Genomic DNA, 25,295 nt, shown 5'->3' on the forward strand with positions numbered 1-25,295 from the left:
TCCAACTCTGTTACTGTTTAAAAAAACAAACAAACACCTGTTGCCAGGTGTCCACTATTTGAGCGGACAGTCCGCTTTTTTCACATTATGTTCACTATTTTTTTTCCCCACAAAATAGTGGACATTTTATTTTTTATTCAAAAGCTTTATGATGGTATATTTTTTAATACTTCTCAACGTCGTACTGAAATTAAAGAATTATTCCTTAAACACAAAAGAATTGATCAAAGCTGCGCAGTCAAATAAAAAATACACACGACAGCAAAGTAAAACGCAATTTAATATTTTGCATATTATTATATTGGATGTTTTGAATTTTAAATAAAGTTTGGAAGTGAGTATTTTAATACGTGTTAAAATGTTTGTAGGAAAATATATAATTTAATTGTAATTTTTTTTTTATTTTTTTACTACTTAACACCACACACACACAACTTGTCCGCTATTTTTTGGAGGCAGACCTGGCAACCCTCTCTCGCGTCTCTTCCTTCCAAAGTTCCTGACAGTTAGAACAATTAACCAGTGGAACCACTTGCCTCCAGAAGTTGTGACTGCTCCAACACTGGAAGTTTTTAAGAAGGTGTTGGATAACCATTTGTCTGAAGTGGTGTAGGATTTCCTGCCTAAGCAGGGGGTTGGACTAGAAGACCTCCAAGGTCCCTTCCAACTCTGTTATTCTGTTCTGTTCTATTCTATTCTATTCTATTTTCTCTTCTCTTCTCTTCTGCTCTGGTCTGCTCTATTCTATTTTCTATTTTCTATTTTCTATTCTATTTTCTATTTTCTATTTATTTTCTATTTTCTATTTATTTTCTATTTTCTATTTATTTTCTATTTTCTCTTCTCTTCTCTTCTGCTCTGGTCTGCTCTATTCTATTCTATTTTCTATTCTATTTTCTATTTTCTATTCTATTTTCTATTTTCTATTTATTTTCTATTTTCTATTCTGTTCTGTTCTATTTGTCTGAGGTGGTGTAGGGTTTCCTGCCTAAGCAGGGGGTTGGACTAGAAGACCTCCAAGGTCCCTTCCAATTCAGCTATTCTATTCTATTCTATTCTATTCTATTCTATTCTATTCTATTCTATTCTATTCTATTCTATTCTATTCTCTGTTCTCTTCTCTTCTGCTCTGGTCTGCTCTATTCTATTTTCTATTTTCTATTTTCTATTTATTTTCTATTTTCTATTTATTTTCTATTTTCTATTCTGTTCTATTTGTCTGAAGTGGTGTAGGGTTTCCTGCCTAAGCAGGGGGTCGGACTAGAAGACCTCCGAGGTCCCTTCCAACTCTTCTATTCCATTCTCTTCATGTCCAAGGAATGTCCAGGGGGGTCTCCATGTGTGTGGGCGGGGCCCCTTCGTGGGGGCCCGGCTGCAAATCCCCTGCGCGGCCGGACCGTCAAGGGCGCCCCCCGGGCCGGGTGGAGAGGCGAGAGGCGGCGGCCGTTCCTGAGCCCTCCGCGGCGCGTCACGTGGCGCCTCCCTCCGCCCCGCCGGCCCAACCTCCGCAGCCGCCGCTGCCGTCGGAGAAGCAGAAGTGGAGCCCGGCGGCGGCCAGCAAAGCGAGCAGAGCCAGCGGCTGGGGAAGGGGGGGGGGGCACCCAGTCCGCCGCCCCGCCGCGCATCCCAGCGCGCTCCGTCTCTGCAGGAGCTGCAGGTGAGGAGGGGTCCCTCCCGACCCGGCTAGAGACCCCCGCCGGGGAAGGGCGCAGCAGGTTGGGGGGAAGAAGAGAGAAGAGCCGCCTGCTTTCCAAGGGCTTTCTGGAGCTGCCCTTTCGGGGGGCTTTTCTTTTTTTCTCCTTTGGGGAGGAGGGGTCTCCCCGCCCGCGTTGGGGACCCCAAGGCATCTCTTTTTTTTGGGGGGGGGTGGGGGGGTGGTCAGCCTGCTAGCCAAGGAGGGGAGGGGTCACGCCCCGCAGGAAAAGGCGCCCCTGCGGTGGTCTGGGAAGACCCCCCCCCACTTGCCCCCATTTCGGAAGGGAGAGGTGGGAGGACGCGGATGGTCCTGGCGCTTTTGGAGGGGTTCACACGACCCCCCCCAGTTGTTTCTGCAGAGGGACTCTTGGGGTGGGGGGGGAATGCATTACGTTTCCGGGGTTTGGCAGCCGTCGGGAGTTGTAGTGGCCCTGGGGAGGGAGGGAAAGAAAGAAGGAAGGAAGGAAGGAAGGAAGGAAGGAAGGAAGGAATGAGAAAGGTGGAGGGTGGGAGGGAGGAAAAAGGAGGAGTGGGGAACGAGGGAAGGAAAGGAAGGAGAAAGGTGGAGGGTGGGAGAGAGGGAGGAAAAAGGGAGGGAGTGGGCAACGAGAGAAGGAAGGAAGGAAGGAAGGAATGAGAAAGGTGGAGGGTGGGAGGGAGGAAAAAGGAGGAGTGGGGAACGAGGGAAGGAAAGGAAGGAGAAAGGTGGAGGGTGGGAGAGAGGGAGGAAAAAGGGAGGGAGTGGGCAACGAGAGAAGGAACGAAGGAAGGAAGGAATGAGAAAGGTGGAGGGTGGGAGGGAGGAAAAAGGGAGGGAGTGGAGAACGAGGGAAGGAAGGAAGGAAGGAAGGAAGGAAGGAAGGAAGGAGAAAGGTGGAGGGTGGGAGGGAGGAAAAAGGGAGGGAGTGGAGAACGAAGGAAGGAAGGAAGGAGAAAGGTGGAGGGTGGGAGGGAGGAAAAAGGGAGGGAGTGGGGAACGAGGGAAGGAAGGAAGGAAGGAGAAAGGTGGAGGGTGGGAGGGAGGAAAAAGGGAGGGAGTGGGGAACGAAGGAAGGAAGGAAGGAGAAAGGTGGAGGGTGGGAGGGAGGAAAAAGGGAGGGAGTGGGGAACGAGGGAAGAAAGGAAGGAGAAAGGTGGAGGGTGGGAGAGAGGGAGGAAAAAGGGAGAGAGTGGGCAACGAGAGAAGGAAGGAAGGAAGGAAGAAGAAAGGTGGAGGGAAACAAGGAGAAAGGTGGAGGAAGGGAGGGAAGGAAGGCAGGCAGGCACCAGCTGGGGTTTGCTTGATGAGGGGCCTCCAGTGAACCCAACCTCGGTTTGTGGGTGGCAAAGAACCTTGGTTTCCTTGGATTCGGAAGTCCTCTCTCTCTCTCTCTCTCCCCCCAAATGGGGATGGTTGCACCATGGTGCAGTCAACCCCCCCACCCCTTCTTTTGCAAAACCTGCTCACAATTAAAGTGAGCCTTGACTTCCCTGTGTTGTGTGCTGTTGAAAAATAAACCATGATTCAATTACCAGGATACAAAATATAGCCAGGATGAATGAAATGGAGGCTCTGCTCTTAGAAAAACCTGAAAGGCCCTGGAGCAATTAAACCCTGGAAGCAGGGTTGCACTTTACTGTGTGTGTTTGTGTGTGTGTGTGTGTGGTTTGCTGGGGCTCAGCTTCACACATTCGTCCAGTTGTGGTTAGTCCATTTCTTAATTTCTCTTCGCTGCTGACAGTTGCTGACAATGTTTGCAGCTGCTTTCTTGAGCCTGGCTCTGCAGGGATATTCCACCCCTTGTTCTCAGTGAAATACACACACAACAGACACACAAACATACACACACACACACACACACACACACACACGGACAGAGTCCTTCCTTCGCTGTGGAGACTTGGCACTTTTGCCTTCTGGCCTGGGCCCATCTGTTCTGCTTGCTTAATTGCAGGGAGTCCTCGACTTACGGCCATTCATGTCTTGAGTTTATTTATTTTTGTAGCATGCAGCTCAAATGTTAAAAAGCCCACCGCAATTACATGAGCAAATGTGAAACTGTGGGGGGGGGTCCTTGGTGCTCTCTGAGCGTGCTTGTTTTCTTGCAGACCTTTCATTACCCAAACTAGTAATGTCATCAGTGCTAGAAAGGAGGAGGAGGATGACTATGGGGTCCTGGTTGCTCCCTGAGCTTGGTTCTTTTCTTGCAGATGTTTCATGACCTGACTAGGTAACATCATCAGTGCTAGTAAGGAGGGTGATTTGCCGTCAGTTGATAGTCTGGTGGCTTGCCCTGTGTGGGCGGTCTTAGAGATTCTTTGGCAGTTTCTCGATTGGGGTTCTTGTTTGCTTGATTGTTGGTCTGATGTTAACCTTGGAGTTAATAATCTATGCTGATCTGGGTGCCGATTGCTGGGGGAGGGATTGCTTGGGCCCTTCCCTTTTGGGCTGGGCAATTATCTCTTTTGCAGATAGAGATGTTGTTAATATCTGTGTGTCTAACATGAAACTATTCCTTCTATTTACAAATTCAAAGATAGGCAACGGGTAGTCCTCGACTTACAACGGTTCGTTTAGTGACCGTTCAAAGTTAACAACGGCGCTAAAAAAAAAGCGACTTAGTTTTTCCACGCTTACGACCTTTGCAATATCCCCATGATCACGAGGTCAGAATTCAGACGCTTGGCAACTGGCTCGTAGTTACGACGGTCGCAGTTTCCGTGGGTCACGTGATCCCCTTTTGCGACCTCCTGACAAGCAAAATCGGTGGAGAAGCCAGATTCACTTGGCAACCAAGTTACTAATTTTATCAACCGCAGTGATTCACTTAACAACCGGTGGCAAGAAAAGTCGTAAAATGGGACAAAACTTCACTTAACAAATGTCTCACTTAAGAACAGGGATGTTGGGCTCAATTGTGGTTGTAAGCCGGGGACTACCTATATTTATAGAATCAATACATGATGGGGTTTCCTTGATGTGCGCTCAGTTTGAAGTTACAACGGCACTGAAAAAAGTGACTTACGGCCAGTCCTCGCACTTACGACTGTCACAGCATCCCCCCCCCCTCGGTCATATGATCACAATTCGGGCGCTTGGCAACAAGCATATTTATGACGGTTGCAGCATTCCTGGGTCACTTGATTGTCATTTGCAACCTTCCCAGCTTGGCTCTCGACAAGCAAACTCAAAAAAAGGGGGCGGGGAGCTGGATTCACTTAATGACTCCGTCATTTAACAACTACGGTGGTTTGCTCAAGAACCATGCTGGATGGGGAATTCTGGGATTTGAAGTCCGCCCATCTTAAAAGTGGCTGAGGTTCAAATAGATGGTAAATATACAAATATATGTTGGAGGTTGCAAGAAAGAGGTCGGAACATATAAACACATGTGGTGGGATTGTGATAGTGCACAAAAAATATGAGACATGGTGTTTAGAGAAATTAGAGCACTTTTGAATGTAAATTTAGATAAGTCACCGAGAATTGCATTATTGTTGCTGGTGTAAGAACGGGATATAAATGAAACAAAAGAAGAAGAAGAAATGATTGTAAATTTGATAATGGCAGCTAGATTAGTGATGGCTAAATACTGGGAACGAAATTGGGATATTCGAAGAAATGAATGGGATAATGAAATTTGGAGCATGGCAACAAACGATAAATTAACAACAGAAATTAAATTTTAAAAAGTGATTAAAACAAACAATTATGAAATATGGGGGGGATTTTATAAAATCAGTGTTGGCGGAAGGCAAAGGGAATATACTCAAGAATATATTCTGTTTTTGAGGGCATAAGGGCACATTTAGACTATATTGTATATTTTTCAGCTGCTATAGAAAAAGAAATATAAGGGGGAAAAATACAGAAGAAATATAAAGGGGTGAGGGTGCACTGTATTATTTGTATTTCTTTTCTTTTTGTGAATGTGTATGTATATGTTCGTATTGTTTGCATTACTTGTAGTTAAAATAAATTAAAACAAAAAAAAGGGGGGGGCTTGAGGTTGAGACACGCTGGCATAGTTTTCTTGCGCCGCTTTTTCCGCCCAGCCCTTGCAAAAAGGGGGAAGGAAACCAGTTGTCCACCCCACTTCCTTGCTGCGTTTTCCTTTGATCCGGTGGCCGAGAGGGTTAGCAGCAGCACAAGGCCAGCTGAGAATTGGGGTTAAAAATAAAGAAAAGCAGTCGTTTGGCGAGAGAGCTGGCTTCTGTTTGGAGAGTGTGTGGCTTTGTAGCAGAAAAAAAATGAATGCAAGTAGAGTTTGTTTGTTTGGGTTTATTTTATTTTTTTTGTTCATCCCCTTCGAGAAGGGAAAGTTGGAGTTTATTGCTCAAAGTCAACAGATAGGTGTCCCAAAATAGTACGAGTAATCCTCGACTTAAGACCGCGACAGAATAGAACAAAATAGAACAATAACTTTATTGAATGAACACTGATCGGCATATATTAAAATGAAATTTCGTTGCTTACAGCTCTCAAAGGGCCACCACCTCCAATACACAGTATATTTGTTGTTAGTTGCGAAGTCGTGTCCGACCCACCGCGATCCCATGGACAACGTTCCTCCAGGCTTTCCTGTCCTCTACCATCCTCCGGAGTTCATTTAAGCTCACGCCGACTGCTTCAGTGACTCCATCCAGCCACCTCATTCTCTGCCGTCCCCTTCTTCTTTTGCCCTCAATCTTTCCCAGCATTAGGCTCTTCTCCAGGGAGTCCTTCCTTCTCATTAGGTGGCCTAAGTATTTGAGTTTCCTCTTCAGGATCTGGCCTTCTAAAGAGCCAGTCAGGGTTGATCTCTACTAGGACTGACCAGTTTGATTGCCTTGCAGTCCAAGGGACTTGCAGAAGTCTTCTCCAGCACCATAGCTCAAAGACCTCAATTCTTTGGTGCTCAGCCTTCCTTATGGTCCAACTTTCACAGCCATAAATTGCAACTGGGAAAACCATCGCCTATATGGCCTACACTATATAAATATAACAAAATAAATAAATAAATACCGACTTCTGCATAGACCCAAAATAGAGCCCAAAGTTTCTGTTGCTAAGTGAGACAGTTGTTAAGTGAGTTTTCCCCCACTTTATGACCTTTCTTGGCACCGTTGTTAGGTGAATCGACGCAGTTGTTAAGTTAGTAGTGAGGTTGTCAATTGAACCTGACTTCCCCATTGACTTGGCTCGTGAGAAGGTTGCAGAAGGGGATCAGATCAGAATGACCTCGGGATGCTGCAACCGTCATAAATACGAGCCAGTGGCCAAGCCATCTGCATTTTGATCCCATGACCATGGGGATGCTGCCACGGTCGTGTAAAAAAATGGTCACGAGTCAGTTTTAAACCTGCATCTCTGCCGCTATTTGTAAGTTCCTCTAATTTCGATGATGCTATTGAGTCACTAAATCAATGGTTGTAAGTTGAGGGCTACCTGTTTTTTGTTTTTTTTTTAATTGAAAAAGTTTTTCAAATACAGATTTTTCCCCTTTCCCCCCCCCTCCTCCCTAACCCCCCCTCCCCCTCCCCTCCCCCCATGGCTTCTCCAAAATAAAATCCAAATTGATATCACATTATATAATACTTTACCATCCTTTTACACCACCCCCCATATGCTAACCATTTCTTTCTAACATTATTATTATATCCCCCCTATACTATACATTTCAGAGCAACATTCAGCTGTAAAATTATATAATAAATCCTAATTTGGCATTTATTCAACTCATAAGAAGGGGGAGAGCCTTCTCTGTGGGGGCACCTACCATCTGGAATGAGCTCCCCCCAGAGATACGGAGGATCCCGGATCTGCGCACCTTCCGCCGCGCTGTGAAGACCTTTTTATTCCATCAGGCAGGCTTGGCCTAATCTCTTCCCTTTTTAAATATGTAAATTTTAATCTGTTTTTAAATTATTGGGGTGTTTTAATTTGTCTGGGCCAAAATGATTTAATTTGATTTTATCTGGTTTTTTAAATTTTTTGTATCTCTGTTATTTTATTGTTTGGCTGTTCACTGCCCTGAGTCCTTCGGGAGTAGGGCGGTATACAAATCAAATAAAAAAAAATAAAAAATAATCTACCCATTTCCTCCACCCCCATACATATATCTCTTAATTCAAATCTTTTACGTATATTAATATCTGAACATAACATCCCTTTTCCTAAACTAAACAATCAGTAACCTAACCTAAGCTACCTGTATTTTTTAAGGTAGAGCTTGTTACATGGATGGTTGGGGGAATTTTGGAAGTTGAAGTTCATATTTTTTCAAAAGTTGCCAAGGTTGAGAAACACAGCGTAAAAGAGTTTGTAAGGGAACAAAGGCATGATGGCTCTGTGGCTAAAGACGCTGAACTTGGACAGTTGGAAAGCTGGCAGCCTGGGTTTGAGACCCGAGCACAGCACAAACGGAGTGAACTCCCGTTACTGGCTCCAGCTCCTGCGCACATAGCAATTCAAAAAGCATGCAAATGCGAGTAGATAAATAGGTACCACTTTGGTGGGAAAATAACAGCAATTCAATGCACTTTGGCATATAATCACGACCACAGAAAATGTTTTTGGACAATGCTGGCTTCTTTGGCCAAGAAACAGAGATGACCGCTGAGCCCTAGAGTTGGACACAACTGGGTAGGGAAACCTTTATTTTTAGCTAATGGAAGATCACCTTTTATAGTAGAGAAATTATACATTATGGGATCATACATCTGAAAATCATTCCTTTCTCTTTATTATAACACATTTATTCCATCATTTCAAGAGTTGGTTTCTGATTGAAAGAGATAGTAGTTATCCCATTAAGGCTGAATTTATAAAACATTAGCCTTTAATAGCAATGTGACGGATCCTGTAACTTGCTTCTATTTTGCAGGAAGATGAAGCAGGAAATTGCAATTAATGTGCGAACCCAGGATCAAGGCCTTTCCAAGCAACACGGCAGTGATGCAATGAGCTAATTTAAAGTCCTGCCTTTAATTGTGTTCTCTCTCTTGCATCCTGCAAGATAATATGTTTACATTTGGTATCCACCTCTATCTTCTCAAAGCCCCACATCCCAGCCAAGGAAGCCAGGGTTGGAAACAAATCATTGCCCAGAGTTTGAAATTGAGGTATAAATCCTGGCTAGTTGACCATCATTGCTAGTTCAAAGAGAGGTACATGATGTCTCAGTGGCTAAGACGCTGAGCTTGTTGATCAGAAGGTCGGCCATTCAGTGGTTCAAATCCCTAACGCCGCGTAATGGGGTGAGCTCCCGTTACTTGTCCCAGTGTCAGACTTCGATGCTATCTCAAAATAAATGAATTTCCAAACTGCCAGTCTTTAAGGAAATCTTTTCTTTAATTGAGCACAGCCACCGGATCATGACTCGATGCGGACAAGACTGACCTTTTGCCCCCCAATCCCTCCCTTTCGAATCCCCAAATCTCTGCTTTTCATTGGCTATCTTCCAAGTCATTCTTCAGACTTCTTGTCTCGTCATTTCCCAGGAATGTTCCCCCCCTCTTCATTTCCACGACAACCCGACTTCAAAGGGATTTAGCAGGCAAAAGTTCAGAGCTTATCTCTCTTCTGCCAACCTAGCAGTTCAAAAGCAAGTAAAAATGCAAGTAGAAAAATAGGGACCACCTTTGGTGGGAAGGTAACAGTGTTCTGTGCGCCTTTGGCGTTGAGTCATGCCGGCCACATGACCACCGAGACGTCTTTGGACAGCGCTGGCTCTTCAGCTTTGAAACGGAGATGAGCACCGCCCCCTAGAGTCAGGAACGACTAGCACATATGTGCGAGGGGAACCTTTACCTTTACTAGTTCAAAGAGAGTGAAAAGGTAACTTAGCTCATTCACATAATGAAGGAGCAGATTACTAGGAGGTAGAAGTTGCATTGGGATATATTTCTTTTCATTTGCAACCTTGATGTGACAGGTGAAAGCATCAAAACTTTTGAAAAAAGTCTGGGAAATAACAGTTTTTTTTTTTTTATTTGATTTATATGCTGCCCTTCTCCAGAGACTCAGGGCGGCTTACAATGCGTTAAGCAATAGCCTTCATACTTTTGTATATTTATACAAAGTCAGCTTATTGCCCCCACAAACTGGGTCCTCAATTTACCCACCTTAGAAAGGATGGAAGGCTGAGTCAACCTTGAGCCTGGTGAGAATTGAACTCGCAGTAATTGCAGGCAGCTGGATGTTAAATGCTGCCTTAGGAGGCATTAACCTCCTACGCCACTCAGGCTCCTTGGACAGTTCATGTCCAAGCCATCGTTCGGATTTGGCATAGACGGAAGAACTCCTGATTGAGAAACGTGGATTTCTGTTCATTATGGAGATGAATGTTTGGTGTTTATTTATTTGTATCACACTTTAATTTTTACAAATAGCATCTGGTGGCAGGCATATCCAATACACCTCCTTCCTCTTATTTTCCCCACAACAACAGCCTTCTGTTTTTTCAAATAAGTTTTTTATTTTTTTATCAATGTGTCAAATCAGTGTGTGAACAGTGTGGCACCTGGGTGTCCAACATTCTAATACAAATAAAATCAGCAAAATCAATCATAACTATTAGATTCAATCAACTTATATATTTCTAATAATGATGCACAATTATAATAAATTGCAATCTGTCATTATTCAATTATTCCATGTTTTCTCTTGTTTTATTACATAAAGATGTATACACTAACTTTCCCTCTTCTCTTATTTTTATCACTTATTCTAACTTTTAATCATGTCACCCTTTATTAAAAGACCTTTTCTTTCTATCCTGCCTAACTTCTAATCATGTCACCTACCTAAAGAAAGAAAAGAAAGAGAGAGAGAAAAAAAAAGAACAACACTCTTCTGAGGTGGGCTGGGCTCTTTAACAGATTAACGGAGTTGGAAGGGACCTTATAGGTCATCTAGTCCAATCCCCCCCAAAGCAGGAGACCCCACACCATTTCTAGAATAGAATACCAGAGTTGGAAAGGTCTTCTAGTCCAACCCCCTGCCCAGGCAGGAAACCCTACACCACTTCAGACAAATGGTTATCCAACATCTTTTTAAAAACTTCCAGTGTTGGAGCATTCACAACTTCTGGAGGCAAGTTGTTCCACTGATTAATTGTTCTAACTGTCAGGAAATTTCTCCTTAGTTCTAAGTTGCTTTTCCCTTTGATTAGTTTCCACCCATTGATTCTTGTTCTACCCTCCAGGTGCTTTGGAGAATAGTTTGACTCCCTCTTCTGAGAGGGATTGACTGGCCCAAAGTCACTCAGCTGGCTGTCATGCCTAAAGTGGGACTAGAACTCATTGTCTCCGGGTGATTGGCCCAAAGACACGCAGCCAGTATTTATATCTAAGGCAGATCTTGAACTCATGATCTCCTTGGTGCCTTAACCACTAGTACTGGCTTATCAGTTTCATGTATTTCTACGAAAGTGCAATTAATATAAACATTATATACATATACGCACCATGTTGCCCCGAAAATAAGACCAGGTCTTATATTAATTTTTGCTTCAAAAAATGAATTAGGGCTTATTTTCTAGTTAGGTCTTATTTTGGGGGAAATATGGTACTAAATGCATCCATCTGGCTGACAATCTTAACGGGCTTATTTGGGGGGTAGGGCTTATATTATGAACATTCTGAAAAATCATGCTAGGATTTATTTTCATGCTTAGGTCTTATTTTTGGGGAAACGGTATACCTATACATATACAGACACACACACACACACACACACACACACACACACACACACATATTTGCTTTCTTCTCTTATCATAGGTTTTTGTATGTATTTTTCTTCAACCGGGTATTTTCCTACGTAAACCAAGTTTCTCAAATTGCATCCATAGCTCAGTGAAATCACATCCACTATCCTAGACAGCAAGCATTGCCTATTGGGAATCTGCCTATTGGGAGACTAATATAGATCTATTTCGGACTGATTGGTCCTCATCAGTTAGCCACATCCTCACTGTCTCCTGGTGGTTGACCCAAAGTCAACCACCCGGCTTTCATGGGTAAGGCATGTCTTGAACTCACGGCCTCCCACATTCTTGCCGGGTTCCTTACCCCAAACTGGTTGTTGGTTTTGCTTGCAATAATTGCAATTTGGCATAGCCCGCCCCCCACCCACCCCCCATTGTAAGGATGTGCCTGCTTTTATGCAGAAATCTGCAGAAGCTTACTTCATGCTGTTTGCACCTGTGGAAACGCAGACAGGTGGGAGCATGGCGTGTAAAACCTCTTTCACAGAATAAGTAGGAACAGCGGTTGTGTGTGTTATCCGTCGGACTGTATTTGCTTGTTTATTTATTGTAGTTTGCAAGGTTGCATTGTGCCGGGCCCTTCTTTGTGTCATCTCAGGACTATTTCTCCGAATTGTGTTATTTTTAGGTCCTAATGCAAACGAACAAGACGTTTAATAAAAAGTGAGTGCAATATTTCTCTTCGGAGCCGCAGGCGGCACATTTACTCAAGGCATCAATATTTACTCAAAAGTTGCAGAGGGATGAAGAAAGTTGACAGTTTTCCAAACTTTAATAGAAAAGGATTGAGAAATGTATTACTGTATGCAGCTGTTTAAATTCTCCCCCAAGATTTGTTTCATGCCCAACCACCAAAATTCTGTTCTTCTCTTAATCTGTTTGTTTTAGAGTTGCCTTTTTTGAGGCCAAGGTGTTGATGGGGCTCCTCCAGTGGCTCCCTTTGTTGCAGCCAGATGTTCATCCTGTATAAACAGTTACGTTCGTTCTGTTCGTTTTTTTGTTTAGAGCACAAATGTCTTTTCAGGTGTCGAGTAAATTCTTCTGGTGTGATCTCGAAAGACACAGAGAAGCTAAAGCTTTGAGGGTTTAGAGACTTAGTTCTATATAAAGTTGTACTATAGCCATGGTGGCGAACCTTTGGCACGTGTGCCACAGATGGCACACATACCTTCTCTGCAGGCATGCGAGCCGTCGCCCCAGCTCCACTGTGCATGCGCCTCCCACCGGCCAGTTGGTTTTCGGGTCCCCGCCATGCATGCGTGAGGGGTGGGGTGCATGCAGGAGATGCACACAAATGCACAGGGGGTGTGGTGCACACACAGGGTGCTCGTGCACATGCGCGGAAGGTTGCACACGGTCGCACGTGTATGCACAGAGTTGCATGGACATGCGTGGGGGACGGGCGGCACATGGGGTCGCATGCGCATGCCCAGGGGGCAGGGCACAATTGCATGCGTGGGGGGGGAACACACGGGGGGGTCACACACATTGCATTATGGGCGAGCACGCCTTTTCGGCACTCCACGCCAAAAAGGTTAGCCATCATTTCTACTATAGACTTGAAACAGCTGTGTTTTCACTATCAGGTATTCTTTGTCCAGGGAGATTTGGAGAAGGCTGAATTGTGTTTTTTCCTACTGGTCATTTGCAATGTAGAAGACAAAGACGAGTATGGTTGTGGGTTTGCTTGGTGTCTTCCCATCCCACAGGGAGCAAAACAGATGTTGAACCAATATCTGTGTTGGCTTATGCATTGTCTTAAAGTCATTTGAAAAGATTATGTCCAGTACAACTTTTTTTTTTTTTTTTGTAAAAGTGTAGACTAAGGTGTCAGTTTATTAATAAGGAAACTGAAAGGTGTTGATTGCAGGAAAGCATGAACAGTGGCAGGCAAAGAAGATGAAGAAAGAAAAGAAGGGAAATGCTGTAATAGAAATGTTTTTATTGCCTTATTGTATGATCCAGTAAAGCATGGACCAGGACCAGTTTGGTGGCCTAGTGGTGGAGATGCTCACCTCCTACTCGGAAGATTGAGAGTTTAAACCTAGGTAGCTGCAGATATTTCTCTCCTAGGGCGCAAAGAAAAAGATATCTGCTGTGAACTCGGCATAGGCGTCAGGAAGGGCATCCAGCTAGTAAACGCTCAGCTCCATTCAGTTGCCCTGATTCTACAGAGTCGTAAAAGGGAGTTTTATTGTATGGTGTGCAGTAAGTAGGGGCTATGAGTCCAGATCAAAGCATGGTGCTTTCTGTTGCTATCACGAATGCTACCCTGTTTCCCCTAAAATAACACATCCCCTGATAATAAGCCCAATCGGGCTTTTGAGCGCATGCACTAAAATAAGCCTCCCCTGAAAATAAGCCCTCCCTGAATATTTAAACACATGTGCAGCCGGTCCGCCATTTCCGTTGGTTTCCTCCACGTGCCCCAAAATAATAAGACCTCCCTGAAAATAAGGCCAAGCGCTTATTTCGGGGTTCAAAAAAATATAAGACAGGATCTTATTTTCGGGGAAACACTGTAGCATGAATGCATGACGCTTATATAGAAAAATCCACAATTTTGGATGACGTACAAATCCACCCGTTAAGTTTTAGTACGGTAATGATTTGAAGTTAGAATTTAATTCTGTGTCAGATATATTCTTAAAGGATGAAATTATTCTGAGCATTGAAGCATATTTTTATAACTTATCTGTTTTTCCAAGGAAGGAATCAAATATTTTTTTCTATTAAGAAGCATATACTGTAGCATCATTGAACTAGTTAGCATATACAAAGCTAATTCAGCATCCTTTGAAAGGATGTATGGTTTCATAAAGTTTAATAAAAAAAATTGATTGTAATGGGAATTCGACTTCCAAATTTTGGTGCTTTTTAACATGGATCATTTTTACAAAATGCTTTTTACATTTTTAAGCTTTACAATAGCGTAATGAAATATGAAACATATTTTGTATTTCACTTAATACAACTGCTTCTGAAAACAAATTCCTAATCTTTTAGATTTACAATACTTTAATCTTCTGGGTTTACTTTAATCTCCCAGATTAAGTGATGTATAAATTAAGCTCCAAGTTAACGATTCTGGTTTGGTGTGTTTAGCTCATCCTCTGAAGCATATCACTTTCCTGTTTATGTCTTCTCCTATTTTTTAAAAATATGTTCTTTTACGCAAATTAATTAGTATTTATTGAAAGCAGTTTGCTTGAAGAATGTGCAGAGTGTAGAATATAAATCAAATGACTTCCAATATTCAAAGGTTTGTAAAGTTTTACAACTAAAGGGTTGTAAAGTTTTACTAACAAATAGAAATCCAATCAAAAATGTTTATCCATCTCAGCAAGATCTGTCAATGTCACAAACCATTCCTCCATAGTGGATAGTGTTGAATCTAACTCTGCATTTAATAATCTTGTTGCAGTAATCAGTTGTTGAAACCATCTTCAATGGCTTTTTCTAATTGTATTTCCATCAGCCTTAAAAAGAAAAGTCCAGCTTGAATTGAATGTTAACATGCCAAATCCTGCGCATTCTAATATTTTCTTAATCACATTTCCCTCAGATGGAATATCAGAATATTAGAATGCGCAGAAATGGTTAGACTAACACTTATTATTAAGGATAAAGAAGAAACTGAATATTTTTTGATATGGGACATATTTTATCAATGGCTAGACAATAGAAACAGAAGTTAAAAAGGAGGAGATATAAAAGGAGGAAATGTCAAAGTTTTAAAGAAGATGATGTTAAGTATTATCGTTATTATCATATTATTATATTATCAATATTATAGTGATGAATACCACAATAAATATGTGTATTATGATTGTTTAAAAATAACTGTACCCAGACCACACACAGTTTGAGGAAAATTGAATGTTATATAAATAAAACAAATAAAAGATTAAAAAAATATATGCAAAATCCTCTGTATCAAAGCATGTACTTGAATCAATTTTTAAAACTTTTTTACATGTCTGCCAAGCATGATAAATTGTACATTTACAACATGTATTCTGAATGCCTTTATACATTCTAGAATCTAGATGGTCCCTCTAGCATCAAAAACCAATGATAATATTATTTTGTAGAAATTTTCTTTAACATCATAACAGAATGTAAATTTTAGGCCTTTCGGCCATGTATTTTCCAATTGACTTATCTTTATATTATAACCAAAATTCTTAGCCTACTTTATCATACGTTCTTTAACCTGTTCTTCCTCTCTTTCAAAATTTCAACAAAAATTTATACCTTTTAGCAACTACACGTTCATCATCAGGATATAGACTCTTTCTCTGTGCTTTTAAAAATTGCAGTCTTTATTACCTTGAGATGTCATTTCCTCAGTTCAAAAAAAAAAGTATATACATTGCTAATTTGCAATTAATTAGAGATTTTGTTGGATCGAGGCATGTAAAGGGAAAGATTAAATACCCCCATGGTGTCCCACTGCTATTTGCGAAAATTAAATGAAGATTTATTTTCTCTGCCCTCACACTTAGTTTGGACTTTGCTGATAATTTTAAACGCTGCTGCGGAAAGCAGAACTTGTAAAAACTTGATACATTTTTCTTTTCCTAATTATTCCTCTTATCTTGATGAGCTAAGTACATTTTCTCTCAAACTTTATTAAGATAACTAAAAGAGGCATGTGTGTTTATATAAGGCAATGATTAACTTTAGGAGTGGAATATGCTGCATGAATATTCTGGCTACCTGTACACTATATAGCAGTAATCTGTAAATATAGTCAATTTATCATTATTTCCGGACAACTTGGGCAAACGTAGTGATTTTTTTTAAAGGGTCTTATTCAAAACTATATCAGTTTGAATATAGACAAACCCTAGAATTTATAGAGCAGTCTGATAATGTAGAACATCCATTGACTTTGTGAATTAGTTCTGTGAAAGTTGTTTACAAATCCATGTACTGTGTTTCCCTGAAAATAAGACCCTGTCTTATATTTTTTTTTGAACCCTGAAATAAATGCTTGGCCTTATTGCCATGTCCTCAAAAGCCCGGTTGGGCTTATTATCAGGGAATGTCTTATTTTGCGGAAAACAGGGTAACACTCTGTGGGTTTTTCTATCTCAAAACAAAAGCAACAAAAATTTGTTTTGTGTATTTCCCAAAACTTGTTACTGTAGAAAGATACAGTAAACTTTTTTGCTTCATTGAAATATAATACACAATTAATTGAAAGCTAGAATATATATTGTATTGGAGAATATTGTGTTTGTTTGAGCCTGGGGTATAACCAAGATACGACAGGTTGGGGGAAAAATGCTACTGTATTAATCCAGATAACAAAAGCTGAATTCAAGTGATGTACAATTTATTTGTTTTATAAAAGACTTTTTCCTTCTCTGATTAAAAAAAAAATTGCAATGCATTTTTCTTAGGTATACATATCATAATTTAGAGGAATAGACAGTTTTAATGCACCATTTAATGCACTGTTATTAAATGATTCAATGAAAATATGATATATGGAGGTGATTTATATTAACATGTTAAAAGTTTAGGGTTTGCTACATATCTTAGTCTTATTTTACTTTGGGGTTATATTTCAGTGCAGTTTTAATTTGTAGAATTTTACCCGCAGTATTATTATTTTTTTAAAAAAAATGCATTTAAAAAAAACCTCTACTTCTGCTCAAAAATAACCCTAAAAGAAAGCAGTATAATTGGAAAAAAAGGGCTTCCTTTTGGGAAGGCAAATAAATCCACTTGTCACCATTCACATGTAGGAGAAGGAGTGGCAGATCCTGGGGGAGGAGTTAAAAGAGGGATCAGCCTAGAATCCTTACATAGTCAGAAGCAAGCGAAGTCCAACTTCCCTTGAATTCCATGAACCTTTATCTAACTCCAAGCAGATGCTAACTGTTAGCTGAGAAGAATCCAGTGCATAGGCATAAGTAGCAATAAATCAATTTAATTGGACCTTTATGGGTATACCTCGTCTCTCGCGTCTGACACCACATCAGTTTTGTCCTTCCAGGACAAAATGCATCCTATATAATCTTGCGGCTCCATGCTGCGACTTTAAGAGATCTCTGAATTTTTGCTGAGGTTGACTTTGTCTGTGATGGCTCAAGTTTTATCGGCTTCTATGACAACCCTGGGTCTGTCTCAAATTTTTATTTAGTCTGACTCATATTGCTGGGCGTACACTTGATTGGTGTTTTTGTGGTCTGAACATACTGTTGGTGTGGGTTTTCTTCAAAGCCCTGCAAGGTTGAGGGACCTCTTTCATTCTTGGAATCTGCTGGACTTGAATGAAGGACTTCTGGCTAACATAGCCGGTAGCCTTGCTGGTGCCTGGAAATAAGGAAATGGGTATGATAAAGTATACACTCAAAGGCTGAATATTCTCTTCCAAGCCACAGTGCAGTACACAGATACCTTCATGGCTTTCTGAAGAAACGAGGCTACAAGTTTTGAGAGAAGGGCTAGAATACAAGTAGTTGAAGAGTAGATGGAAGTAACCAAGCATAAGCCATGGCCCATTTTAGGGCAGTGAATTTGGAGCCAAAGCATATTTTTTGCACAGGCATCTGCTTGTTGTGGCCTGCTGGTGGCCAGCAGAGTTAGCAGCAAAGTCGGACAGTGAGGAGGTTGGGAGGAATATGGGCCAGTCCTGGGAGCTGAGGAAAGCTCAGACGAAGGCTCTGTGTTGGAGGCAGAGAGGGGGCTACACAGCAGTGAGGCAGAGGAACAGCTGGAGCCTGTTCCCAGTGTGTGCATGCGCAGAGCTACCAGAAGACAAGAATAACTAAGAAAGCAGGATCGATTTAGGAGTAAAGCCACACCTTGGAGGTGATTGGCCCCTCCCATAGGAAACAAAAGAGGAGCAAACAGGGAGGGGGCTTTTGCAGGAAACAATTCAGTCGTTCGTTCGTTCGTTTCAAGAGTGGGAAGATCTGTCTGTGACTCTGTGCCAAGTTTTGCCTTGCACTGCGTTTGGAAACTAGTTACTCGGCAGCTTTCCAAGCGAGATAAGGTCTGTGTTGATAAATATTCCTTTGAAAAACTGTTTGGACAGGCCTTGCTGACTATGAATGAAAGGAATTCACAGTCGTGTAAATAAAAGGGGTTTTTGCCAGGACCAAGACTCTGCTTCCTGCTTTTTAAGAGAGCCTAGGTCAGAACACTGCTCAAGGGTGGCTAGTAGACCTCTCGTAAGTTGTAAGAAATCTGTTGCATTTTAGGAAATGAATCTTCATTGATCCTTAAGGTTCAACCTCATCATTATTTTGCAAGGGGAAAGAGCCAAACTTGATAGTGTTGTACCAAATCTGGTATTACAGTTTGAAAAAGCACCCCATCACCTTTACTCTAGATCAGGGTGGATTAGATTTAAATCGAGTTGATTTAAATCACAATTTAAATCATGATTTAAATCACCAGTAAAAAGGCTTGATTTAAATCAACTCGATTTAAATCATAATTTTTAAAGAGCAACTGTCATCTCTGCTACTCCTTTGGCCCACTGTTGACTCACCGATAGTCCCAGTGTTGCAGAATACACAGCCTCATGCTACATAACTAAGCTCCATTTCATGCTGAATAAACTAAATTATTTATGTATCTTAAATAGAAAACTATCTTACGATAGATTTTTACCCCAAAAGTTTTTTATTAAAATAAATTCGATAAAAATCAAAAAAATCCAATTTAAATCAAAAAAATCCGATTTAAATCAAAAAAATCTGATCTTTTTTTGATTTTTAAAAAAAAATCATTGATTTTTATCCACCCTGCTCTAGATCAAGAGAGGTATCCAACCTTGGCAACTTGTGGTCTACAACTTCTAAAATTCCCCAGTCAGCCATGACCTGTGGGGAATTCTGGGAGTTGAAGTCCACAGGTCTTAAAGTTGCCAAGGTTGGATACGTCTCCTGATCTAGAATGAGGATGATGGTGAGTGAGAGGCGGGACCTAAAATATTATGGACAGTGATTATCTTTCATTACTAATTAATGAATGAGAGGCATTTCTATCCTTTATTCATAAATTAGAATTGTGGAATTACGGGGTTGGATAGAACCACAAAGATGATCCATCTTCTGAAAAGATTAGGAAAATCATTTTACTCATCCTTGAGGGGTGACTGTCCAGACTTCTTAACATTCTCCAGAGATGAGAACCCACAACCTCCACGGACTGACTGTTGTATGTGGATAGATCAAACTAGCAAGAATTGTTCTTTAAAATGAAATGAATTTAGGTATCTATAGCTTAACACCTGTTATTTTTTGTCCCAGTTTTTGTGGGAGCAATGGAGAAGAGTCTAATCTCTATTTACACCTTTTATGTACATGAACATTAATACTATGTCTTCCCACCACTCTGAATCTTCTCTCAGATTGAACATCTCAGGTTCCAAGTCCTCATAGTGCATGTCTAAAATCTCACAAATCATTTTTGTTGACCTGTTCTGAACCTGTTCTACTCTGTCAAGATAGCCTTTCGGAAATAAAGTGCCAGATTAGCAATAGGAATCGCATTTAGACTTGTATACTGCGTCACAGTGCTTTAAACAGTTTTACAGAGTCAGCCTATTGCCCCCAACAATCAGGGTCCTCATTTTACTGACCTCGGAAGGATGGAAGGCTGAGTCAACCTTGAGCTGGTCAAGACTGAACTGCTGATAGTCAGCAGAATTAGCCTGCAATACTGCATTCTAACCACTGTGCATCATCGGTGGGGGGGGGTGGGGGGGGGAAGGAAGGAAGGAAGGGCAATAGCAATAGCACTTAGACTTATATACCGCTTCACAGGGCTTTACAGTCCTCTCTAAGCCGTTTACAGAGTCAGCCTATTGTCCCCAACAATCTGGGTCCTCATTTTACCCACCTCGGAAGGATGGAAAGCTGAGTCAACCTTGAGCCTGGTGAGATTCGATCTGCCAAATTGCAAGTAGCCTGCAGTACTGCATTCTAACCACTGTGCCACCATGGTCCACAATTGTCCACTTTTAGTCTCATCAGCACAAAGTAAAGGTCAAGATTTTCCCTGTCCAGTCAGGTCCAACTTTAGGGGGTCATACACATCTCTGTTTCTTAGTCGTGGGAAGCTAGTATTGTCCGAAGACACTTCTGTGGTCAAGGGGCCAGCATGCCTATATGCCGTGGTGCACGGAACCCTGTTATCTTCCCACCAAAGTGGTACCTATTTATCTGCTCACATTTGCATGCTTTTGAACTGCTAGATGTTCAGGAGCTGGAGCAAGTAACGGGAGCTCGCCCCGTCGCAGAGCGCTCGGATGTCGAACCCGGGCTGCCAGCTGAATAAGCTTAGCATCCTTTAACTGCTGAGCCATTGCACACCCCCCACCCCCCAAGCACAGAATAGAGGAAAATTAGAACTTTGTTTTTGATACCGTGCTTCTTCAGATTTATTCTTGGATTGTGTTGACTCTTTTAGCAGCTCTCTCACGCTACTAGCTTACATTCAGCTGGTTGTTGATAACCAGGCTTCTTCTGTTTCACCCTAGACCCGTGATGGCGTCCAGAGGTGGCACACAGCACCCTCTCTGATGGCACGCAAGCCGTTGCCCCAGTTGAGCTCCGCTGTACATTTGTGCACGCCTCCCGCCAGCCAGCTGATCTTTGGGTCTCTGCCGTGCAGGGGGCCATGCGTGCATGTGCGGGGGGCGTGCAGGGGGCTGTGTGTGCATGCATGGGAGGGACGCATGCATGGGGACCGCGCACGCATTGCATTTTGGGGGTTCGGGCGTACACGTGCTTTCAGCACTCGGTCTGGAAACGGTTAGCCATCACTGCCCTAGACGTTGTTAATCAGCATTAGAATTGTTTTATGTTAGCTAGTAGTTTGCTCACTTCTGCTTCTATGACAGCAAGGTGTTGGCATGTTTTTGTTTTCTGTATCACTGAATTTGGATAAAACCTTTTTGTTACAGAAGTCAGGGACCAGTGGAGAACTCTGTAACCTTGACCTCACAAGCTATTGGTTCACGGCGAGCCTAAGTTTCACTTCTTGAAATTCTTTTGTCTTTTAAGAGGAAACTACAGCAAAAACCATTTGTAACACAAGAGGAGGGCCAGGTTTAAAATAATACATCTTCCTCCCTGCTTCCCTTCCAGCCTTCTGAAGATCTGATTTGCTCTCTACAACCCGAAAATGTCCAGCCGAAGCGTTGAGTATGGACAGCTCCCGGAGTACGAGAAGAGTCAAATCAAAAGGACCTTGGAACTGGGGACGGTGATGACTGTGTACAGCCTCAAGAAAAGCAATCCAGAGAGGAGAACAATTCAAGTTATTATGGAAACCAGGCAGGTGGCTTGGAGCAAAACAGCGGACAAGATAGAAGGATTTTGTGAGTATCTGCCTTCACGGCATCACTGTAAATATTGCAACTGATCGTGTCAGGCGCCGGGAGAAATCTGAAAATCCGGGCAGTTCAAATGAGCGTAAAGATTTATTGCTTTTATTTATTTATTCTCTATAAGAACCTGAACTACTAACAACCAAAGCAAATGGGCGGTTGATAAGAGTCAAAGGAATTCAAGGTGGGCTGGACTTGTGGGTGCAAAGGGACTCATGACTGATGACAAGTTTGACCCCTCCTTCGGGCTCAGCCTGGTCATCACCTATAGATCACTTGCAAGCATTCTTGGAAAGGATGAGAAGAAGACAATAGATGTTAACTACAGGTAGTCCTTGACTTAGGACAGCAATCGAGAGCAGAATTTCCGTTGTTAAGGCAATTGTTAAGTGAGCCATGCCCAATTTTACAATCTTTTTTTTTTTGCCAGAGTTGTTAAATGAATCATGCAGTCGGTAAATGAATCCGGCTTCTCCCATTGACTTTACTTTTTGGAAGCTGGCTGGGAAGGTCCCAAATAACAATCATGTGACACCAGGATGGTGCAAATACAACTGGCATGTATTTGCAATGTACAAGTATATTTTAAATACATGCCCGTTGCCAAGTTACTTGGATTTTGATCCTGTAACTGTGAGGATGCTACGTTGGTTTTAAGCACAAGAATCAAGTTGTGAGTCACTTCTTTTCAGTGCTGTTGTAACGTTGAAGAGTCCCTAAACAAGTAGTTGTAAGTCGAGGACTTACATTAGATGCTCCTAATCTACCTGTCCTTTAGCATAGAGGTACGGCTGCAGGTAGCAAGAAAATGAATTTCCCCCCCAAGAATAGATCTTTTATTGTACATCTGTTTCCAGAATTGACACTGCTGTGCGTTGGTGGCTTTAATGACACCCAAAGAAATTCTGTGTCCGTGCTTCTGTAAATTCCAGAGCACCTCTCCTGAATCAAATTGAAAAATGTTGTGCAACCCTAATAAATAATAAACTGAAATACAGTCTTGCAATGTTAATGAGATAACACATGTGGGATGAAAAAATAATAGCTTAATGCACTGGTTCAGCTCAGCTATTGCATCACGTCATGGTTACCGTATTTTCCGGAGTATAAGATGCACCTTTTCCCCCCAAAAGGGGGTGAAAATTTAGGTGCGTCTTATACACCAAATGTAGCCCGCCCACCCACTGGCCCCCACCCTTTGGCCTCTGCCTCACAGCCGTTACCTCCTTGCAAGCAAACAGCAAGAAAAAAAACAGCTCCTTTCAGCTTCAGCACAGCCTAATTAACACAAGTTGATTGGTCTCAGCTGATTTGCTCTCAGCTGTTTTGCGCAGGGCTCTGCTGCTTGCTGCAAAGAGGTAAATTGCTGGAGCAGATTTTTTTCCCATGTGCTAATCAAGCTATGCTGAAAACGAAAATGAAAGTAAAGCAGGCCGTTTGCTGTTTGCTGCAATGAGGCAAAATTGCTGGGAGGCAGAGGCAGATTTCTTTTTCTTCTTTTCCTCACCAAAAAAGGTAGGTGCATCTTATACTCCGGTGCGTCTTATACTCCGAAAAATATGGTATGTAGTAGTAAGGTGTACCAAATAAAGTTGTCCGTTTATAGTTTTGGCAATTGATGCAGCACACATAGTTAATCTCCGTAAAGAAAAGCCTATGATGTTAAAGCTTCCTTTAATAGGTGAAAATAATTATTAATCAGTGGCTGTACATGTAAAACATAATTTAGCATGCGCGTCTTGGTCGATCTACTACATGAACTGGAAGGAACTTCCCTTTTCACAATTACTAGCGCAGTTGTTAATATCTCAAGATAAGATCAGAATATAGTCACGTTGATAAGATATTCATCATGTTTGTACAAATGCTTCAAAATCAGATGACATTTATATGTTGCTCGTTTGCTTATCCGTCTGTCCGTCCATCCATCCATCCATCCATCCCATTCAATTTTTAACCTCCCACAATAGCATAAAAGCATGTTAATTGGAGACTAGAAGTTATATCCAGTGAGTTTTTATGAGGGGTCCTTGGTGGGCCCTGAGCTCGGTTGTTTTCTTGCAGCCATTTTATTACTCAAACTAGGTAACATTGTCAATAACACTGTATCTGGTCACACTGATGATATTACCTAGTGTGGCAACGAAACGCCTGCAAGAAAACAACCAAGCTCAGAGAGCACCAAGGACTCCTCATTTCAACCCTGAGCTACAAATTTTGTCCTTTAATAGTGGTGTTTTTTAAAATAGTAGCTAAAGAATTAAGTTTTATAGGTAGTCCTTGGCTTAGATCCATTCAGTGGCCATTCTTGAGCCGTGGAGACGCGATGGTTAGGAACAAGAAGTTTATCCATGGTGGTGCAATGGTTAGAGTGCAGTCCTGCAGGCTACTTCTGTTGACTGCCGGCTGCCTGCAATTTGGCAGTTCGAACCTCGCCAGGCTCAAGGTTGACTCAGCCTTCCATCCTTCCGAGGTGGGTAAAATGAGGACTCAGATTGTTGGGGGGCAAGTTGCTGACTCTGTAAATCACTTAGAGAGGGCTGCAAAGCACTGTGAAGCGGTATATAAGTCTACGTGCTGTTGCTATAGCTAGTCAAAATTACAGCGATGCTGAAAAAAGGAACATGTGACCGATCCTTGAAGTTTTGGCCATTGCAGCCTCCCTGCGATCACATGACCATAAACCGGGCACTCGGGTGTCAGGCTTGTGATTATGGCATCACAGAGAGCCGTGGTTACAAGATCGCCATTTGTGAATTTCCTTGCTTCAGTGGGGAAGCCTGCAGGCAAGGTCAGGAGTGGATCTGGTCAGATCCTCTCATTCTTCTGTGTTCGCGCTCTGCTATCCACTTACTAGCCTGTCCATGTTTGTGTGCCACCATGCCCAACATCAATCCTGGCCTTCCTGTACTTGCACTGTCTTTCCTCAGGCTATCCTAAACCACATGCAACCTGCATAGGGCCTCCTCCGTCCTTCCCCAGCCCCCCATCCGCTCCTTTACTGGGTCTCCTGCCACGTCCCCCTTCATAACCAGTGCATCTTGGGGTTATGACGGCAACCGAGACTGCTGGGATTATTGTCACTAAGCAATGTGGTCCTCAGGGCTTTGCACTTTTAAGACTCGCTTAGCGATGGCAGTTCTAGTCTCGATTGCCGTCATAACCCGAGGACTACCTCTACCATTGTTACCATTTCCAAATGAATACATTTCTTTTTGATTCAAGCGGACTGGAATTCAAGTGGGTCTCAAAGAGTGCATTTCAAATTGAACCAGATTTTTTTCATCAGCACGCAGAAAGGTAGAATTATCTTGGTTTCATGCATGACTGCAGTTTAAAATAACTTTTTTAAAAAAGTGTTAAAGTATTAGTAAGAACGAAATTCCCTCTGCAATTGGGCTTACATTCATTCTTTAAAAATAGCGGTCTTGAAGCTAGCATGTGTATATATAGTATATATAGTATGTATATATATATATATATATAAAACATTAAAAATATTGTCTTCT

General features: G+C 42.1%; 1 protein-coding gene across 2 annotated transcripts in view; it reads left to right on the forward strand.

Moving 5' to 3' along the window:
- The first annotated feature begins 1,374 nt into the window (after positions 1-1,374).
- Positions 1,375-25,295, forward strand: part of PLCG2 (phospholipase C gamma 2) — a 106,312-nt gene continuing 82,391 nt past the window's right edge. For both annotated transcript variants that reach the window (XM_060681579.2, XM_060681580.2), the window contains exons 1-2: positions 1,375-1,657; positions 21,545-21,777. In XM_060681579.2, coding sequence (XP_060537562.1) covers positions 21,582-21,777 — 196 coding nt within the window. In that variant the 5' untranslated portion in view covers positions 1,375-1,657; positions 21,545-21,581. The remainder of the gene's footprint in view (positions 1,658-21,544; positions 21,778-25,295) is intronic.

Source organism: Pantherophis guttatus, chromosome 11, assembly GCF_059756535.1.
Source record: "Pantherophis guttatus breed Tessera chromosome 11, ASM5975653v1, whole genome shotgun sequence".
Lineage (NCBI taxonomy): Eukaryota > Metazoa > Chordata > Lepidosauria > Squamata > Colubridae > Pantherophis > Pantherophis guttatus.